The 21,757-nt window shown below is 31.9% G+C and overlaps 1 protein-coding gene across 2 annotated transcripts in view; it reads left to right on the top strand.

Annotated features, from left to right (window-relative positions):
- LOC143233922 (succinyl-CoA:glutarate CoA-transferase) overlaps positions 1 to 21,040 on the top strand; it is a 53,244-nt gene extending 32,204 nt beyond the window's left edge. For both annotated transcript variants that reach the window (XM_076470809.1, XM_076470810.1), the window contains exons 8-12: positions 8,387 to 8,554; positions 13,011 to 13,108; positions 17,410 to 17,512; positions 18,181 to 18,244; positions 20,654 to 21,040. In XM_076470809.1, the coding sequence (XP_076326924.1) occupies positions 8,387 to 8,554; positions 13,011 to 13,108; positions 17,410 to 17,512; positions 18,181 to 18,244; positions 20,654 to 20,802 (582 nt within the window). In that variant the 3' untranslated portion in view covers positions 20,803 to 21,040. The remainder of the gene's footprint in view (positions 1 to 8,386; positions 8,555 to 13,010; positions 13,109 to 17,409; positions 17,513 to 18,180; positions 18,245 to 20,653) is intronic.
- The last annotated feature ends 717 nt before the right edge of the window (positions 21,041 to 21,757 follow it).

Genomic DNA, 21,757 nt, shown 5'->3' with positions numbered 1-21,757 from the left:
TTATCCTACATTCTCTTTCAGACAAACCTTTAGGGCAAATGTCTCCCTTTTTTATTCAGAAGAGACTGGAGGGACTTGCTGGCTCTCCAAATTCAGTAAAGAAGCTTCGATCTGATGACATATTGGTAGAAGCATCCACATCTTAACACAGTGAACTCCTCTTGCATTCAAAGGCAATTGAGGAAAAACCTATTTAGGTTACACCTCATGCTATTTTGAATTCATCACAAGGAGTTATTGTTGAGAGAAACTTGAAGAACATCCTCGAGTCAAAGATTCTTGCTGGTTTCTCCACTCAAAGAGTTTTTGCAGTGAGGCATATCTCCACTCGCAATGATGGAATTACGATGCTGACCAATATCCTCATTCTAAAACATCATCACATCCACCTGCCACCATCAAGGCAGGTTATCTTAATTGCAGGATACGGCCATACATTCCAAACCCTCTCAGATGTTTCTAGTGTCAGTGATTCAGTCACTCAAAGGCATCATGTCGTGGTTCCTTGATTTGTGTTCGTTGCAGTGGCAAGGACCATGATGCCTGTGAGTGTGAAACAGACCTTCATTGCATCAATTGCAATGGATCTCACCCATCCTACTTTCATTCTTGTCCTAAATAGTTGGAAGAAAAGAGGTGCAACGTTTGAAAGTGATTCATAACATTACTTACTTTGAGGCTCAAAAGTTTCTGTCCACCACATTATCTCGGACATATGCTGCTGCACTTCATTCCACAACTACAATGGGAGTGCAGACATATCTCTCTGTGCCTCCAAAAGAATTGTTCTTAAAACAAATGAAAAGTCTTTTGACCTCTATGGCTAAAAAAGTTGATGAATCAACTTCAACACCTGTCTCTGTCCCTTACATACATTCCATCAAACCCCAAGATCCATATCCTTTGGTTCCAGATACAGGCATTTCATTTTCCTCAAATACATCTTTTTCTCCAACCCTAAGATGCAAAAAAATCATTTGTTCAATATATATGTAAAAACGGCTCGTTTGGGTTGAGAAAATATTTTACATAGAGGAGCGAACAACGTTTCAACCTTATTCGGTCATCGTCAGGTTCACAAAGAAAGAAAGAGGTAACTGACTGGAAGCTGACCACATGTTTGAAAGGGGTTGTGTAACTGAGTGTCAGAATGTAGAGGGCGGTGTTAGGTGTTTGAATATATAATTTTATATTATTTATTGTATTATTTTAATGTAGGTATAAAGGTGTTCCTTTGCATTGATTTATTTTGGGTTTAAGTTGTTGTATAAGTAAGGCTTCTTTAATTTTGCATTTGTTTATGTTTATGTTTTTAACCATAGAAAACACTCAAATATGACTCTCAATGATGGCACCATTTTAAATGTGTTCTGTCCCAAGATTTGTCCATAACATTAGACAGTGTTATTGGTGATGGTGGCACTGTCCACTTTGGTAATGTTTTTAGTTTTTTAAAGGCTATTAATTTTTTTAATGCAATTTAAATTTTTAATTTATACATTAAAACTTTTTTAATGTGGTTCCCTTTTAAGAATCACAGTCCATCTAGTTCAATTTGAAATTAGAAATTGGCCATAATGTTAAATAACTTGAAACCAGGACTAGAAAGGCCAACTTCAGGTGACTAATGCTGCTGTTTGAACTACTGTTAGCTGTTCTGGCAAGTTATTATTAAAATTTTGCTAAAAGTCTTTTAAAACTTTTATTACTTTACATTTTGAAAATGACCATAACATGAAATAACTCAGAACCAGGACTGGAAAGGCCAACATCAGGTGACTGACAGTGGTTTTGTACTCACCTGTTAGTCTTTCTGGTGAGTCACGATAATTACAGTTACGCTACAGAAAATCCTTTACAACTTGTATTACTGTAGTTATTCTCTTAATGTTGTAGACTAGACGTAAACATTGGTTTTATGCTTTTTATGTTTTTTTGAACTTTGTTTTGCTTTACCTTAATTTCCTTTTATGAATTTTACTAAATTTACTTCAATTTTAACTTTTTGCCAGATGCTTGGCACAGATAGCCTAGCTGCTTTGTGCCGTAAAACACTAAATCAACCAACCAATCCAACACAATGTCAGGTTCTGTTAGTCGCACTAGATCAGCTACAACACCCAGGTTTCTGCTTTTTCAGTCCCCTCCATTGTGTCCATCTCTTCCACTTCTTTTTAAGCTGACTGTGTGGAGACAGCCACATCTGATATGGTATACCTGGCTATCCAGGTGTTTCTGGCATAGAGGTTATGCTGTCTTTCACATAGCATTGGGACTTAATTTCTAAAATTGCCATGTATCTGTCTCAGTTTTTCTTAGTTTGAAAGGTGCCCCCCTGCTAATACAGCAGTAAGTCTATGGATTTACAACACTAAAGTCAGGGGTTCGATTCTCCTAGGTGGGCTCAGCAGATAGCCTATAAGAAAAACACAAACACTCAGTTTGAAAAGCACATTTGTCAATAGTAATGACATGCATATTGACAATGGTGTATTGAGAACTGGTTAAGCCTATTTCAATCTGTAATGTCAACTATAATTCTTTTTTTACCTGGCTCTGGCAGAAGTTTTGCATCTTCTCAAATCTCCTTATTCAAGGCAATTACATTTTACAAGATTCCTCAAGTCTCTCTCTTTGGGTACTTGGTCCCAAATGACCATTTCAGTTACCTACCAGGTATATTAGGGTTACATTAATGGTGTTAGAAAAACATGTAGGTTCAAGGAGTCTTGATAGAAATAAATAAAAACCCTATAATTTAAAGGCTTTCAAAAGTTGTACATTTCTTTTTCAGGGACAAACCAGGAATCATTAAGTGTTCCTTCTCAATACCTGTTTGTGACCTGACTCTTATATGGCATGTATCTGCTTTACCTGATGGTTTAATTTTTGTGACTGCTGACCTGCAGTTATCACTGGTTGGAATCATTTGTGCTGTTTTTCCACAGACCACTTTCTCATTCTCTTTACATCCTCAGATCAGTTCTTCTTACCAAACACACTGTCAGATAGTAAAAAGAACTATCAAGTATTTGGTCAATACTTTTCTCTGGTTCATCTTATTACTATTTTTTACTTCCACGTTCAATCAAGCTTCCATTTTGCTTGTGTTTGGTGTGGGTCTTGAATATTTTACTACCTGCATGAAAGCTTTAGAGATGCTAGACAACGATTTTATCCTGGGCTCTTTCTGAATGAGAGAAATTTTTTGCAAGTCTCATATAATCATATTTGTCACTTTTTCTATGTTTGTAGTGACCTGATCAAATCGCCTACTGGAAATCATTGTGTGGATTAGAATGTTGACATTTCCCAATACCTTTATCTCACATTATTTGCATGATCTGACAGTCTTTTCACCTGAGGATTTTGCCTACCTTCTGTAGCTATCTTAATCACTTTTGCTGGATTATCCAGAGAGGTGGGTATTTTCATTTCAAAATTTCAGGGTCCATTACCTTGTTTTCACAAGATCTCTCAGTGTGGCAAATGTTACCAAGATAGATGTGCTTTTATCAATCCAATTCTGCACCAGCAACTACTAATTCAATATAGTTTATACAGGTTGCAACAGGCTCTATAAAAATTAGGTGTTTCATAAGACCACCTAGGAACTGAATGTGTGGTATTATTGTTCTGCTATGGACCACCACTCACAGACTATCATGAGTAAGGCATAAGGAGATCTGACCTGTCCCTGCCAATCTTTGGTTTGAATAAATCATAGCCAGTTTGCTTTTGAATGTTTGAGGAGCTTGGTTCACCTATTGCACTGTTTTCAGGGAGTCCTTTTCAACCCATGATTCCAGTTATTGAGGATGTGGACAGGGGTTCTTGGAAAAGAGGGCAAAGTTGCAGGCCCTCTTATATGAGTCCCTGGATATTTTCTGAGATGTTGATAGGAATGTCACCAGCCTACCTGGAAGCTTACTTGTAACACTAGTTCAGATTTGATACTTTGCTATTCAGTTGGGGTATGCATAACCCTTCTTTTTGACCATGAAAGAGTGCCCAGTATTTCCTCCTAATTTCAAACATGGAGTGGTCTCATCCTGTGTTATTGATTGAGCACAGTTGTTTTGTATCCTCCCCATATATCTGGGGCAAGTGAATGTACCTTTTCTACACAGTTATGAAGCCAGGATCGAAGTTCATAATTCGAAATGGATGAGTATTGTTTCCTTTTGTTGAGTAAGGCATACACAATCCCATCATTCCAAGCCTGGGGTATTGCCTTTCTGGCTTCTTCAGGAGGAGGAGGAGAAGGTTTGTCCACTTCATTGTTTTAGTTTGGCTTAGAGGATGGAACAGCTAAGATAGACCAACAGATCCATTGTTATTCCTAAATGTTATATCAGCATTCTCATTGTGATTCCGATGGCTCTGAATGTATCACTGTGTGGCTACAGGTTGGGATCTACTCATAGGTGTGTGTGTGTATGTTTATATATACATATATTTTAGTGAAAATTATAAATGGTGTATCCCTACTGCAATGTGAGTCCTACTTCTTCAGTCACCTCCAAAACCTAGGGTACATTTTAAAATCCCACATTATAGCTTGTATCCTGGGATCTTTTCAATTAGTGCAGCATTTTTTGTTTAATTTATTTTGCTTCAGCTTGTTTTATAAGTTATAATTAATATATATATATCTATAACATTGTGGTTTAGTTGTCCTAGCCATCAGTGTAGGATATATGTACCAAGACCCTTTAATTCTAACCTTGAGAAGTAGAGCTTTGGCTATCTGGTTGGGGTTGGCCTATAGTGATAACCCTTGTTCCATTCCACCTATGATACAGTAATTTAGTTCTTGCTGAAGAGCGTACCTGTTCTGAATGTAGTGCAGTTCCTCTACTAAGGTGCCAAGCTTTTGTTAACACATTCATGGTCTGTACAGATGCTTTTTATATGGATAATGCTCTCACTAGTTCCTCCACCTTATCAATGTGGGATTTTAGCTACAAGTGGAAACACAGGTTTGTATGTTTTGGAAGTTAACATTTTCCTAAATTGAAAATAACATTTCCAATCATACTTGCCTCCTTTCACACACTCCTCAATAGATGCTGATGTTAGAGAGTGTGATTGAATCAGTCTTGAAAGAAGTGATAATATTATCTGAAAAAGGTGCTTATATACAGTACCAGGATAGAGGGTGCATTGATGTAGATGGAAAGTATTACAAGATAAATATCACCAAGGGCAACTCAGTGGGTTATAAGTGACTAGAGCAAGTGAGAGAAAAATCAGACCAATGCTTAGATAGGTAAAGAAAGTAACCTTGATGGTCGAGTAATAAATATAGGTGGACAGGAGATAAGTATTATTCAAATTAGAAAAATGTTGACTTTTGAAATACATAGACAAAAATTTTTACCAGTTTTAACTCAGTGGAGGTAACAGAAACAAAGAATTCAGGAGCATAATAGACATGCAAGGCTTAATAACTATTAACAATTTTTATATATGCAAATCAGATTATTATAGACATTTTGATGTGTTTCACTTCCCTTAACTGTAATTTAGGTTATGATCCTGTTTGAACATTTTATCTTTCTTAGAATTCTTTCTGATAAAAATAACACTCTAGTACTGAAGAAAGAAAAAAAATCCAAAATTACGTTTTCATTTACCGTAATGCCAAATTCACAATTTTAAGAGTTAAAATTATTTTAGAGTGAAAAATGTCTTATTATTGATAAGGTTAACCACAACACTTGCCTGCCAAAAGAGACAATATTATCCACAAGCATAAGACTGTACACCTTTGTGTAATCCCCTTCCCTTTTATTGTAAAGAATACCAAGACATAGATTTAAAATGTCACCTGATACCCATAATGTATTATTCTACATAAGAAATATTGTTTTCGATGCTAGTTAATTTCTGTTGATAATACAAACAGTAAATTTCATTCATATATTTTTTAATGTGGTGATTATAGTAGCTCATCTTCTGTCATAATCCCTGTTGATGCCATGTTACTAGTATGATTTTAAATGCCCTGTAAGTGTTTGTAACTTTTTTCAGCTAACATGACTAGATGACATTTGTATTTCTACTTCTGTAACATTGATAGCATTAAAGCTAAAATGTAGGAACATTATATTTTTCGTAAGATTTATTCTTAATGTTAATACATTGTATATTCTTAAGATTATACTGCTAGAAAGTGGGATTTAATACCAATGGTGGAAAGAGCTCAGATAGCCCTTTGTGTAACTTTGTGCTTAACAACAACAACATATTCTTTAGATGTTCTTATTCTGAAACATTTGATTCAAGTTATTTCTAAACATTGACATAGGAAATATAGGATGACATCTTTGCATCAGGAACAGATATAAACTTCTGTGAATGTGTAAACTCATTTCTAAATTCATATCATGGTCACAATAAGGGGACCATAATTTTAAAATAATAAATTACACAGGTTTTATTGTCTTGAAATTGTTACATGTTCTACAGTAATTACTAATCTGAAAATACATATTTTTCTTCTTCACATACAGATTTTTCACTAAACATCATGCACACTTTTACATAAGTAGATCATTTTCATTGGAATTGAGGCACCTTTTGTTATGCTTAAAATATTGGCAACCACTAGCTGTAGATTTATCTAGACCAATCATGATGTAAGAGTCTTATCAATCATTCCAGAGCCAACAAGAAACACACTACTAATATTAACAGACATAACTTATCATTTCTGGATAGTATTTGTTTGTTCATGCACTTTGACATTGTTCTCCTTTTAAATATTATTTATTTGTTGCTGTGGCTACAAAAAGCTGTATAAATGACCTGAGCAAATTCTGTTTATGGTAGATTTGTTGTAAAGAAATAAATGTAAAACATTACAGAATTTATCTAAAAAGCATATTATATGTAATTTTGGAATAAAACATCAGGACCGAAACAAATTATGGGCTCTGCACATAATTTGCACTATTTGTGTCAAAGAGTTGAGACAATGGACTGAAGGTAAGAAAAAATATGTCTTTTGGAATACCAATGCTCTAACATGAGGCTAGAAACCACAGAGATGACTGCTCATGAACCTGATGTAGCTGTACCTATTCCACTGGAGATTCTTGATATAGTTTCATCTGATTCTGAATCTGATTTCAATAGAAGTTATGATAGGGATTTTTTTACAATCTGAAACATCTAGTGAACCACAACTTTTCACGTGAGGTGAACATAATGATTTGGTGAGAGATTTAAATTCATCAGATATTTTGGGGTCCAGACTTCAGGCTAAGAAGTTACTTTCTTCAAAAACATCATTTTATTAGTACAGAAATTGTGAGAAAGATCCTTTGTTTTACTGCAACAGTGTTGTTTAATTAATAACAGTGCTAAGAACTGCAGTCTATGAGCCAAGTAAGTGATGATTGTTCACTGATTCTACCAAAAGAAGTCTAAAAGGTGTTCTCCTTCAAAGTGGTGGCATATATGCATCTGTTTCTGTTGCTCATTTGGTTCGCTTGAAGGAAATGTACAAAAATATCAAACTTCTTCTTAATAATATCAAATACAAAAAGTGTGGTTGGTTACTTTATGGAGACTTAAAGTTCTTTGCATGTTGTTGAGACAACAATCCAACTGTACAAAGTTTTTGTTTTTTGTGTGAATGGGACAACAGAACATGAAACCATCACTGGATAAAGAAGTAATGGTCACACAGAGTTAGCCTGATACCAGAATAAAAAACATTGGACCTGAAAGTTTGGTTGACACTGCATTTAAAATTAGGCTTGATGAAACATTTTTAAAAAGATGCATAGATTGTCCTTAAAGATGTTATTGACAAATTTTTAGGAAACAACCAGAACTTAAATTGCAAAAATATCATCAATAAGATGTTCGATAAATTCAAAGAGCTGGATTATAATATGAGCTTGAGAATTCATTTCTTACATTTACATGTTGACTACTTTCATGAAAATCTCAGTGCCATCAGAGAAGAACAAGGGAAAGGTTTCATCAACACATCAGGGAAATGGAGACAAGGTATCAGGGAAGGTAGAACATTAGAATGATGGCTGATTACTGCTGGTCATTAAAATGAGATGCTTCAGATGCAGTATATAAAAGACCATAACATCTGGTTTGAAACTAAAAGACTTAAATTTCACAAAAAAATCAGGACGAATGAAGATGTATATTCATTTGGTATCAGTGTTCTTTCCTTTTCTTCAGCTTCTATTTTTGTTAATAAATATAATAATAAAAAATTTTCATAGTGGTAAACAAAATAATAATTTGATTGTTGGTATAAACTTATTTTGGGTCATTTGTAATTTTCAGTAACAAAATAGTAAATTTCTGTTATGATAGGTATAATACCTATTCATCATATACCTTTTTATAGGTGTCATTACTTGCCAATCTTGGATCCAACTACCTGAACGCTGGTAAAGAGGCTGTACGTTGGGGAACTGCTCATGAGAGCATAGTTCCTTATCAAACTTTCCAAACCAGTGATGGGTATATTACTGTTGGTGCAGGTAGTGATGAACAGTTTAAGATTTTTTGTAAGGTATGATTATTTGCTACAACATTACTTTATGTTTCATTTTGAAAATTATGAAATGTGTGATACACATTATTAAAAGAAAACAAAAAAGGACGATCTGATAAAATTTAGATGCATAAGCTAGCCATTTCAATGAAAAAACTATGAATCAAGTTCTTATATCAGTAATTTTCTGTTAAATCTGAAGTAATTTGAGCAATGAATTTTATTTGAAATATAATTAATTCATGATTTGATTTATGTAATTAAAATTTATGCTCACAGATCAGCATGGATTTTGACTTTATGTAATAAAAAATAGTAAACTGAAATTAACAGTTTACTGTCTGTCTGTACATTTAAAACCATCTAAAATCAATGTTCTAACATTTCTTACAATATAACAGTAAGTCTACCTGTTTAAATTTAGGAATTCTTTGTAATGCAAATTGTGCAGGAACGTTACATAGAAAAGTTCTTTCATATTACATTTTAATGATGCCAGTCAGTTTGCAACATGAGCAAAACCTTCCATTACTAATTTAGTATTAATTGAAATTTCCTTAATTCGCATATACCATGAATCTTTTCAATTTTTGCCTTTGTGCATTATTTCATTTCATATGTGTTTTCAGATACAATGCTGTACATTTTACAAAAATATTATAATACTTATTTTATTTATATGTGCTGTGTGTATATATACATAACTTGTACACAAAATCATAACATGTCAATCAAATAAATGAAACATACATACCTCATTAAGAAGTTTCTTCAATATAAAATTATTTTAAAACATTAAATATTGTTTTACAAATGTTTTTAGATAACAAAACAGAAATCTTTGTTTATTTTAGTGGTGGGTAAAAATATTGATGGAGAAAACATGTCAAGCCCAAAGAATACCCTTTCTATTCTAAAAATAACATACACTGATGGCCAAAATCTTAAGGCCAATGAACATAAAGAAAAATATGCATTTTGTGTTGTTAGACTGAACCACTTATTTGAGTAGAGCTTCTAAAGATGAAAATAAGAAAAGGGAAAATAAAATTTAAAACTTTTTAGCATTTAATAGGTAAAATGTGAACATTATAAAATTATCCTAAATACTAGCTGGTCAAAAGTTTAAGACCATACCAAAAAGAAGTCATAAACAGGGTAGGAAGTGCCAAACAAGAGGTCTCAATAGTGAGTTGCACAGCATGGTCGATATAAGTGTTTGCAGAAGGCTAGCTGGAATGTTATTCCAAGTGGTGAAGATGGCTTCAGGAAGATCATGCACTGTTCGGAATTGACGTCCATTTCTACAGACTTTTCTTGCTATCCACCCTCAAACATTTTCAGTGGGGTTCAGTTTGAGTGAACACACTTGATGGCCCAAAAGAATCACGTTATTCACCATGAAAATGTCCTTTGTCCTGCGGGCACTGTGGTTTGCAACATTATCCTGCTGAAAGATCCAGTCATTTCCACACAAGCGAGAGCCTTCAGTCAATAAGGATGCTCCCTCTAACATGCCAATGTAGCCAGCTGCTGTTTGACACCCTGTATAACCTGAAGTTCCATTGTTCCATGGAAGGAGAAAGCACCCTAGATCATGATGGAACCTCCTCCACTGTGTAGTGTAGAAAATGTCTCTGGTGGGATATCCTTATCATGCCAGTAACGTGGGAAGCCATATGGATCATCCAGGTTAAATTTTTTCTCATCAGAGAACAAAACCTTCATCCACTTTTCTTTGTCCTATGTTTGGTGCTTCTCAGCAAAGTTTAACCAAGCTGTTTCATGGTGTGGAAGGACGCATGGCCTTTGAAGACGATTTTGGTTTTTGAAGCCTTTCTCTCGTAGATGCAATCTGATTGTTCTTGAGCTGCATTCTGTGTCCATAAGGGCCTAAATCTGGTTCGACGATTGGCTGGTGTCTTGCCGGACAACCTGTCGAATCCTCCTGCTCAACGCTGGCGAAATTTTCTTAGGCCAACCACTTGAAATTCTCATTACGTATCCTTCAGGATCTTTTAAGAAATTTGCAACAGCAGTTTTACTACACCCAATCTCACCAGCAATGGCACATTGAGAGAGACCTTGCTTTTGCAGCTCGACAATTCTGCCACATTTAAACTCTGTCAACTTTTGAGCCTTTACCATGTTTTTACCCAATATAACACAGGAGATGTCAGTGGAAGATGATGACAATGCTAATGCTTGAACACAAATGACTAAATTTCGTTATGTGTTTACCAATTAATGTTTCATTTCAGTATGGTCTTAAACTTTTGACGAGCTAGTATTTAGGTTAATTTTATAGTATTCACATTTTCCCTATTAAATGCTAAAAAAGTTTTTTATTTGTTTTTCCCTTTTCTTATTTTCATCTTTTAAAGCTCTACTCAAATAAGTGGTTGAGTCTAACAATGCAAAATGCATATTTTTCCTTTATGTTCATTGGCCTTAAGGTTTTGGCTAGCAGTGTATATGTATGTGGCCTTAAGATTTTGGCCAGCAGAGCAGTGTATTTTTGACTTTTTTTACATAATTATAAACCTTTGCTTAATTATGTAAGAAAGGATTTTCTTTGCATAAATATAACAATATTTTATGACAGAAATACTTGGAACATAATAGTTATTTAGCAGATCTCAAGTACATTTTTTTCACTAATCAATTGAAGGATAATTGGAATTTATAATGTATTTAACTATGAAAAGACATAATTAAATGTCATAAAATGTTAATATGAATTAAGGTTACCATAAATGACAAGGACAGCCTGACAACATACTTAAAATCTGAGTTTTGATAAGATCCTGATATATTCTTAACCAATTACCTGAAAAGGATATTTCTAGGACATTATTAGAGACTAGAAGTATGTGATGGCAATGCACCTTCCTAGAGCACTTCATATGTGCTTCTTGAACATTTCACATGTGAGCCACTCTATTTGATCATTCTTATCTTCAAAAAATATGGTAGTTGTATTAACATGGTTGAAGCAGACATTATTATTTATTAAAGTGGAATGATGATTACTTGAAGTACAAATGGTCATTGCATGTGTCTTTATAACTTATTGCAGTACCAATACTATTTTGTGGAAAGTAAAGCTCTTTACTTTTAACTTACTTACTTGACCCTGTCCAAACTATGTGTCAACTACTGGTACACATATCATGTTCCTATAGGAAAGTGAACCTTTCTGTTTTCAGTTTCTCTTTGAATGAGTGAAAATCTGTTGAAGGATGAAGTAAATCTCATCTGTAAAAACTATTTTACTATATATGTCATTAGTCAACTTGACATGTTCTTTTCTTCCATTGTAAGTGAGTTTTCTTGTATCTTGTTGTGAGTGTATTGCACTTTATTCCATTTATGGCATACAGTCTGGTTTTGTAGAGTCAGTTTCTTATCATCTGCAAACTGGCACAACATTTAGTTGTGGCTCTGAATATTTGATTCAGTGTCAGACTAAATATCTTAAATGAGCAAGAACTGAAAGACAATGGTAGTTATCTGTTTCTGTTAGAATAGTAATCTGCTTAGGTAATGGCCCAGTTCATTTATGTTTGGCAGATGTTTACATGTGAAAAAAAGAATGTGTGTTTGTCTTTTGTTTGTTTGTTTGAGATTTGGAAATAGTTGATAAGCAGTTTAAGAAATCTAATAAGTGATTCACTTCAAAATGAATGAAAAGTGGGATATTAATAATATTAGCCTCATCAAGGCTGTATTATTAAAAATTGTTACTCGTTTATGTTTTCTGTAGAAATGTACTTTGCCTTGTTTTTTCAATTTTTACTGCTTACTCTAGATTCTGTAACACTGTTATAAAACAAAAAAATTGAACCTGTAAAAAGGTTTTTCTGAGGTAAAAGTACTGTTTGATTGCCCATTTTTTACAGTCAGTCATCATTATTGACTTGTGATGTTTTACATATATCACTTCCATCTTTGTAAATTACTACTCTGTTGGACTAGAACTGGTAATTTAAGGGCAGATTAAATAACAGCTGTCAACTGTATACAGATATGTAATATTTGCAGTAGTTTCTTACAGTCATTAAGTGCATTTACACTTATTATATAACAACATTGCCTTTAACACAATAATGTTTGTAAACATGTAAAATAAAAGTACAGTGTACCTTGTAATGATTACTATCACCACTGAATAGTGCAGTTGTGGTGTGGTTGATGTATTAGAACATATTCTGCCTTAATTTCTCTGATACGTTCTTAAAATTATAACTGATTCTTTCAGATAATATTGGTAAAATGTTAAATATAGTGGTTGCAGACAACATATGATAATTTACTCTATTACTTAACAAGTTTATTATTTAATAAATGTTTCACACAGTTACAAAATTTAACTTGTTATTGTTCATTTATTTCTGCTCTACCACTTACAAAATCTATACATTTAACATTGTACTTAATTCTGTCATTTTCGTGCATTATAATATTCTTTCAGTGTCTGGGCTTACATCATCTGCTGACTGACTCAAGGTATAAAACCAACAGAAATCGTGTAGCAAATCGACAAGTTCTTCTGTGTGAATTGTCTTCTAGGTAAGTTAATTCTGTTTTAAGGATCTCTTCTTCTTGCAAAATAAATTATATCCTGTCAGAGGACTTGAACAAGATTATTAGGTTTAGAATATTCAAATATCCTCTTTGTTTCAACTTTGTCTTTCTATCTTTTCTGTGTAACTTATCTAACAGATCCTGTCTGGCATGCCAAGTTATTATTGGATCTGTCATCATAAAGCATGTAGGATGAATTTAAATTTTATTAATTTATAATAAGAATCATTATATGTTGGTAACAAAGTTCAAAACCATATATAAAAATCCCAAATTTTACTAGTTTTTAAAAATCATATTTTAAATTTAGTGCTCAAAACGTTTTAGCATATGTAAACTTAAAACAATATTTAAAAATGTGCTATACAAAATAAGTTATTCATCTAAATGTTTTATGCTTCTGAGAAGTCCTTGGCCCCAATATTGTACATTTGGATTCTTAATTATTATGAATGATTGTTCATATTTTCAGTGGCTTTATTCTTCATTTACGATGTTTTGTAAGTTTTTACTGCAAGTTACAATGTATAGGATACTGATACATACTAGTAAATTCTAAGAAAAATATTGTATTCAACATTTACAGAATCAATGCTTTACATCGTGAATGCACTTTTCCCTATCGAAAGTACCTGATTAGTGTAGGTGTAGTTATTGAAGGTTAGTACACCATATCACTACATTAAATGCCACAAAGTATATGTAAGATTTGCATGTGAAAAGATTTCAACTAAAAAAGAAATATTTTGCATCAAGAAATGATTTCCAATACAGTACATTAACTCCTCTCACATGAATAGCTATTCTTGTTCAGTGCTGCCTTTTATATGTATTTTTACAATGAAATCTGAGGTTCGTATTCTCACTTTGGTTGTCATATGTCAAGCACTATTTTCATAGGCTGAAGATGGGGGAGGACCATCATGGGATTTATCAATTATAAGAGTGATTGCTGTATGGGTCAACCTTTTTCTCCTGAACTTGTCCCAATATCTATTCCTGATCAAGCCAAAACTGTTTAGGCTCATGAAGATTTGACAGTCTTTTACACCACCAGATTTTGCTGCATTTTTGTCTACCCCTCCTTGTATGTTATGTTTCATCCACTTTTCTGTTTTTTTATGATTCCGTATTACCTCCTTGTTGCCTCGTTTGCTGTCTTTCAATCTTGCTTTACACATGGTTTCATTGTAGTTTGAATTTTCTGAGTCTTGATATAACCTTGTCTTGGATATGTTTGCTATATCTTTCTTTTCTGGATTTCTGTATTTTTTCTTTGGTGATATGTTTTCAATCATGTATCTGAGGTTTTTGAACCTCCTGTGTAAACAGTGTGTCAACACTTGACCCTTTCCTCCTTGGTTACACATTTGTCACAGCTGGAGCCACAAAACATTCTTATTCCTTTCTCAACCTAGTCCTTATCTACCCAACTATCAATTGATGGACATGTCTCCAACAGTACTAGAGACTAACCAAAGAGTTCCAGTCCAGTGGGAATTTGACAATATAATATTGTTACCCTTTGACAATCTTACACTACAGTTCCAAAGGTTCCTTGGGTTTTATCAGAGGGACTTGTTTTACTATTTCGTTTCTTACATCCTTTGTTTCTGGTACCTTTTTCATCCCCCATGACATAGGATCCTGCCACCAGCTTGCATCTGTTTGAGGAGGTACAGTATTTTCTGTCTCTAAGGTCATTGCACCTAATCATAATCTTTCTTGAGGGTGTTGTCCTTGCACCAGACAAAACACCATTATTCCTTTCTCAACCTGGTTCTTATCTAACCAACTACCAATTGATGGGCATGTCTCCAACAGTACTAGAGACTGACCAAAGAGTTCCAGTCCAGTGGGAATTTGACAATATTATATTGTTACCCTTTGACAATCTTACACTGCAGTTCCAAAGGTTTTTTGGGTTTTATGAGAGGGACTTCTTTTACTATTTCTTTTCTTACATCCTTTGTCCCTGGTACCCTTTTAACCCCCCATTACTTAGGATCCTGCCACCTGCCTAGTCATAATCTTTCTTCACGGTGTTGTCCTTGCACCAGAGCAGAAACTGATAGCCTGTACTAGGCTTGTTCTGCTTCATTATATCTTAGATTGGTTTTTTCTAGGTTTATCAATGATAAAGAGGAATACCACAAATCATTATTTATATATCCCAATATTTTGTCACTTGCAACCTTCAGTTTATTCTCCACAGAGTGGTTTCTCTGTTTTAAGCACTGCTCTTCAGATTTATTCTAGTCCTATGTATTTTTTTTGTGCATTCAGAGCACTTGATAGTGTTCAAAAATTGAAATTAATATCACTGCTTTATTACCAGTCTAAAGGGAATTTTTACAGTTAGTTTTACCCTTCCACAGCACAGTTAATTTTCAGGCTTATTCTTAAAAAGTGTCAATTATCCACCAACAAATAAAAGTATGAATTTGAAAGAAGCTGTATATCATGTAGCTGACAGCAATATTCCTTGAAAACTATAATGGATAACGAAAAATAATGTTTCAACTGCAAATTGAGGAAAATTATAAGAAATGCATTATCCAGGAAATGGCATAATAATTGGCAAAACTGATTCATTTAGAGGCCAAAATCAGTACAAAATATAAAACAAATTATTTAGATAACAATGTCCAAGATATAAAGAAGCTGTCCTTATATAGGTTCTGTTCTTCAAAGTTGACAGTTTTGTAATAAGGAATATAATCATGAAGGTTTTGCTATATACATGTATGTTTGTCAATTATTGTAAGTACAAGGGGATATCTGAATATGCAGCAAAAGAGTTCATTTAATTTTTCTTTCTTTTTAAACTTCAATACTAAGAATGTTATTATTGTGCATTATTATACAAAAGTAATTTATCCATTACTGAACTAGGGAGTACTCTTCAGGTGTTGAGTATACACCTACATCAAATTTCAAGATTTAAATAAAAGTAATAATTTATCTATTTCAAAATGTTTTAACATAGAAATATTTTAGAATTGTTGTTTTACCAATTTTTTAACATTTATTTAATTTGCAAGAATCTCATCTGTAAACACCACACTTATATATATTTTTTTAATTTTCTGTTCATCCCAAAGCATAGGTTTATATGTGATAAGAAACTATTGTATTTTGGGAACATAACCATCTGTGTATGTATTGTTTCTCAAATGATTTTCCTTCCCTTTCACTAATTTTTACTGATACATCCTCTCAATCCCACTCTTTTATTGTTTTGTAACATGTAGTCTTAACAAGTATTAATGAAGCTCAGATTGAAAGTGGAAAAGTTTAAATGTCATTAGACAGACAAGATTATAAATTAATTACCTCAATGTAGAGTCACTAAATTTGTGTGGAAAGTAACTTATGGTTTTGGTTTGAAAGAAATTAAATATAGCTCCTTCAGATAAGAAGGGAATCAAGTGGGAAGTTAATAAAACTTAAGCATATTACAGATCTCAGAACTGTATATAGTTTCTTTAGATATTCTTCTCATTACTGAAAATGTTTTTAAATGAAATTAATTTGAAAGTTACACAAATGTTCTTCTCTTATAAGATATCAGATAAGCTTATAGAGCTAAGTTTAGACAGTACTGTAGGTGATGGCAAAATATTCAAATTCTTATTTACTGAATATTATTAATCTCATCGTATTCGAGCAATGCATATAAATGAAAGAACCTACATTGTATTGAAAAATAAACTATTTTTATCAGATATAAATTCATCCTGACTAATAATATTATTAGTAAAAACAATGCTACCTGGTCCGACTTGATTTTGAGATCAAGTTCTAGATCACTGATAAATGTCTATTAGTTTCTGTGGTGTTTTTCATTATTTATAATTGGAGTTGGCAAAATAAAGTATCAAAAGAAATATAGTAATCAAAACTAAATTCCAAGAAAAATAAAGAATTTTAATGTTGTTTTAAAAACAATGTCTATCACAATTTCATTACATAAAAAATAACAGTAAAACTAAATCCTATTATTTGAAACTTTTGGCCAAAATTAGATACTTTTATGAAGTTTGTTCTAAATGTCATGTTTGGTTAAATATTTTTGACACAAGAAGAAAACAACCAAGTGATATCCAGTCTGGAAAAGGTTAATTTATCAGGATATTTGTTTGGTGTCCAGAATATCAAACTTAGCATAGCGTAGCTTTAATACCTTAAAAAAAAACCTCTATTTATCCATTTCTGTTAATTTAATTTCTTTTTTTATTATTTTAGTTTAATAATCTTATAATAGGATGAAATATATTGTACAGGTTTTTCCAGTACTCCACTGATCACTGGTTGAAAGCATTTAATGGTTCTGGCATTCCATATGGACCAATCAACAACATAGGGCAAGTTTTTAATGATCCACAGGTAAATTATTATGTTATATAAAAATACTTTTCTACTCATTAGTTGTCAAATATACTTAACAATTTACATGTTCCATAACCTACTAATCATGCAAGTATTTAGTCACTAATGGAAAGTTTTCTTCATTGTCATTATTCCACTGATCATATATCTAGTGGCTTGCATTTGTATTAAGCAAAGAAATTGTTTAAACATGTTAGGAAAATGAGGGTATTCAGTAAAAGAATAAGGTCTGTAAAATTAAAAATGTAAACACATTAACTTTCATAGAAATGAAAAATACAGGTACAACTTCATTATATTTAGAAAATGTAATAAATGTATTTATATAAACTGATCTTAACTTGTATTCAAAGTTTGCAAAGGAAAAAATCTGAAAGCATTCCAAACACATATTTTGTAGAAATTAACACTTTAATTTTTATCAAATACTTTGGATTATAGAGATCACAAAAAGTTTAATTTTGGGGATAAATTTTTTAACAATATGTATTTTAAACTTTGTTTCAATGTAGGACAAAATTTCATGCTTTAAACCAGTCACATGCTTTTAGTTAACATTCAAACCTTTTAGTAACTGTCAAAATAAATCAGTGAATTGTTGCATTGAATTCCTTCCTCACTGGTCAAGAAATTTAGAATAAATTGGTTCCTTTTGATAAACGTAGGTCCAACACAATGGAATGGTTGTAGAAATGGAACAAAGAAATGCTGGGTCAATCAAAGTAATAGGTTAGTATGACATTCTGTGAACAAGAATGTAATAACAACCAATATCTTCTAACAGTGAAAGTGCTCAAATATCGAGTAATACAGTTATTTACTAAAATGTTTATATGCTATTTTTCTTGTATTTTAAAATGTATCACAGTGATATAGCTATTCTTTATTTTCACTTTATTTGATAGTTCTTTAAACTATAACATGGAAATTACTAACTTAAATCTAAATTTATAAATCTTATTTGTATATAAGATGGGTTTATTGTATTATTATTTTAAGAACTGTTAGTACTTTTCTTGTATTCAAAAAATATTCATGATAGTGATTGCAGAGAGGAAGTATAGAATTATTAACCCAGCTAATAAAAAAGTATCGTGGAGAAAATTTGATAAAAATTATATGTAAGTGGTAACTGAATTAAGCCCCAGAGAAAACAGAAGTTAGCTAGCTATCAAACATAAATAAAAAATTGCATATCCTCGTTCAAAAAATTAACTGAGATTCAATCAAGGTAAAGTTAAATATGGTTGCTAAGTTTGAATGAGTTTATATTGTGCTAGAAGATAAACAGCAACATTTGTTTTATTTCAGAGTATGGGTAATGGTAATATGTAAAACAGTGGTATAGTTGAAGGAATATGCTGGTAAATGGCAATTACTTATTTCATCATTTGAATGACATAGCAACATTTACTCACTTTTCACTGGGGCAAAGAGAGTTCATACTCTGGCCAGGAGCATCAAACATGGGAGTTTACCAATTTTTTTATTTCTCACTATACCACTGATGTAAAATAAAATATAACTTTAAATTTTGAAAAGGGAAATTAAAAATTGCAATAGTTTTATTTCATTGCTTAAATTTCCATTTTTAAGTTATTTGATTCAACAAAGACTGAACTGCAGAAAAAAACTTACTGAATTAATTTGTTAGTATTTCAAATAATTCTTCTGTATTTTGATAAGAATATTTTTTCTTATCAGATAAACTCTTTTCTAAAAGTAATATATCTGTAAAAATTTAGTGAAAATCAATACTCTTGATAATAAAGTTAAGTAAAAAAATCACAAGGAAGGACTGTGTTGAAACAGCAAACCCAAACTTCTAATTATTTTAATTTGTTATAATTTAAAAAAACATGCCAAAACGAAAAAGTAAATTAAACAAAAAATGCTGCACTCATTGAAAAGATCTCAGGGTGCAAAGTATAATGTGGAAATATAAAATGTACCCTAGGCTTTGGAGGTGACTGAAAATGTAGAAACCACATTGTGATGGGGATACACCATCTATCAGTCTTAACCTCCATTCGCCACTCTCACGTAAGAAATAAAATAGTAGTAATAGATATAGAAATAGAAATTAGGAGAGCAAGATGTGGGTTCTTAAGCCCACATCTATATCATCCTTCACTGCCTGCAAACAGTCATGAGAAGGTGATTGCTCCCCCAAGTAAAGAAGAAAAATTAATTGGAATAAGAATAATTTGGGGGTAAGTAAGTTGAAAACTACCTCTTAAAGTTAGCATTCCATACCCCAGTATGGTAGAAAAGCAATAATTGATAGCACAGAAGACAAAATATACTAATATGAAGCATCCCATCCAGTTATCTAAACAAAGTAGCATAGATCCCAACCACCACCCATTTATTAATTCTGCTGTGACTATCATGCTCTAAACAAGCCTTTATATGCAGCAAGGTGTGCATTCACATAAAGTAGTGCCAAGTTGTTAAATGGCCTTATTCATAATTAAAAATAGTTATTAGAAATGTTAAGTAAAATTTCTCTAATTTTTATTTCTTTATATTTATTTAAGACATTCTTATATTTATTACAGAATAGTATGATAATTTTGTTTAAAAGCTTCATTATTAAATCCATTAACTGTTATTTTTTGTATTAGTATTTCAACACTACTGATAATGTGTTGTAATTTATTACAAATTTTACAATATCTGAATAACTGCAAAGTTATAATGCTTATAACAGAATGATATGATACATTACTATTAAAAGAGAGTAAACTATAGATTGGAAAAGCAAAATATTTTCTTTTATTAAAAATAATTGCATTCATATCCTTATCAATTATTTTAATTTTAAACTCTAATAAATAACGTATTTCTGTATTAGATATTGAAGTATTTTCAATTTATAATTTTTCTAGATTGATAGTGCTAATAACATTTATTTCAGGACTATTTATACTAATTAAATCATTATATATATACACACACACATTCATGATGTAGGTTCAAGAACATTTGATACAAAATGATAAAAAACCTATGACCTAAGCACGTTTGAAAGTGGTTGGATTATATGTTTTTTATCATTTTATATATCTATTATTTCTGTATGTCATCTTTAAAGTTTACAACTTAAAATGATTAATATATATCCATTCCTTTCAGGTCCAGCAGTAAAATATAGCAATAGTGTTAACGAACCTCGGTTTCCACCTCCAAGTCTTGGAGAACACACAAATAATGTTTTAACAAGTCTCCTAGGTTTAACACAAACAGATCTTCAAGTCCTCCGTGAAGAAAAAGTTATTTCTTAGTGTTAAATGTTATAGAGAATTATTTAACAGTATCATAATTCTTTTGGCATTCAAAAATTGAGGTCACAAATTAATTTTGAAATATTAAAAAATGGTTTAAGTGACATGCATAAATATTTTGTCTACATAATAAAAAGGCTTGAACTGTATTTTTCTTCTGTTTTGTAATATCAAAAAGTTTTAACCTCATTTAAAAAAAAGTGTTTTATTTAAATAAAGAAAATTGTTGTATTAACAATCTCTTGAGTAGAAGATTAAATACATTTGTATATATGAGCTTCTATTAAGAATAGACCACTGCCAGTTCTGATATGTTATAGTTTTTTAAATACAGGTTATAAGAAAATTTCAGCTAAAAACAAAAAGACAGTCTGTATGATATAATAACAAGTAGATTGTAAACATTAGAATTAAAAGTGCATGCAAGTAGAACTCCTCATAAATATTTTGAGGTGCGTGGTCTTGACTAGCTATCATTCCTCTAGTCTATCACTTCAAAATTACAGATTGCTAGCACAGTTAACCCTTGTGTAGCATTGTGAAGGTTTAACAAACAAAACACAAATCTTGATCATATTCTGTCCAACCGGTTTTCTCCATTTTTCTCCAAATCAACATTTCAAGAATTCATTTTGCTTACTAAGTTTGTTGAATAGTTACATATAGACTGCCACTACTTTTCTCTAGATTTGTAGATGGTATTTTTGTTCTTTCTTCATCAGGTCTATTCTTTCATTGCCATGGGCACATATGTGTCTTCCAACATAACATTATAAGAAAATATATGGGGAACAATATAAAATTGTTTTAGCCTTGAAAAATGTAATATTAAGTACATATTTAAGAATAGGTATTCAGTAAAATCAGTAGTTTTATAATTAATTTTACAAATGCATAAATGTTAGAGATTAATTAATTAATACTTTTTACAGTCTGAGAACATAAACATCTGTGA

The sequence above is a fragment of the Tachypleus tridentatus genome, chromosome 12, assembly GCF_004210375.1.
Source record: "Tachypleus tridentatus isolate NWPU-2018 chromosome 12, ASM421037v1, whole genome shotgun sequence".
Taxonomy (NCBI): Eukaryota; Metazoa; Arthropoda; class Merostomata; order Xiphosura; family Limulidae; genus Tachypleus; species Tachypleus tridentatus.
This window is presented reverse-complemented; position numbering and strand designations above follow the sequence as displayed.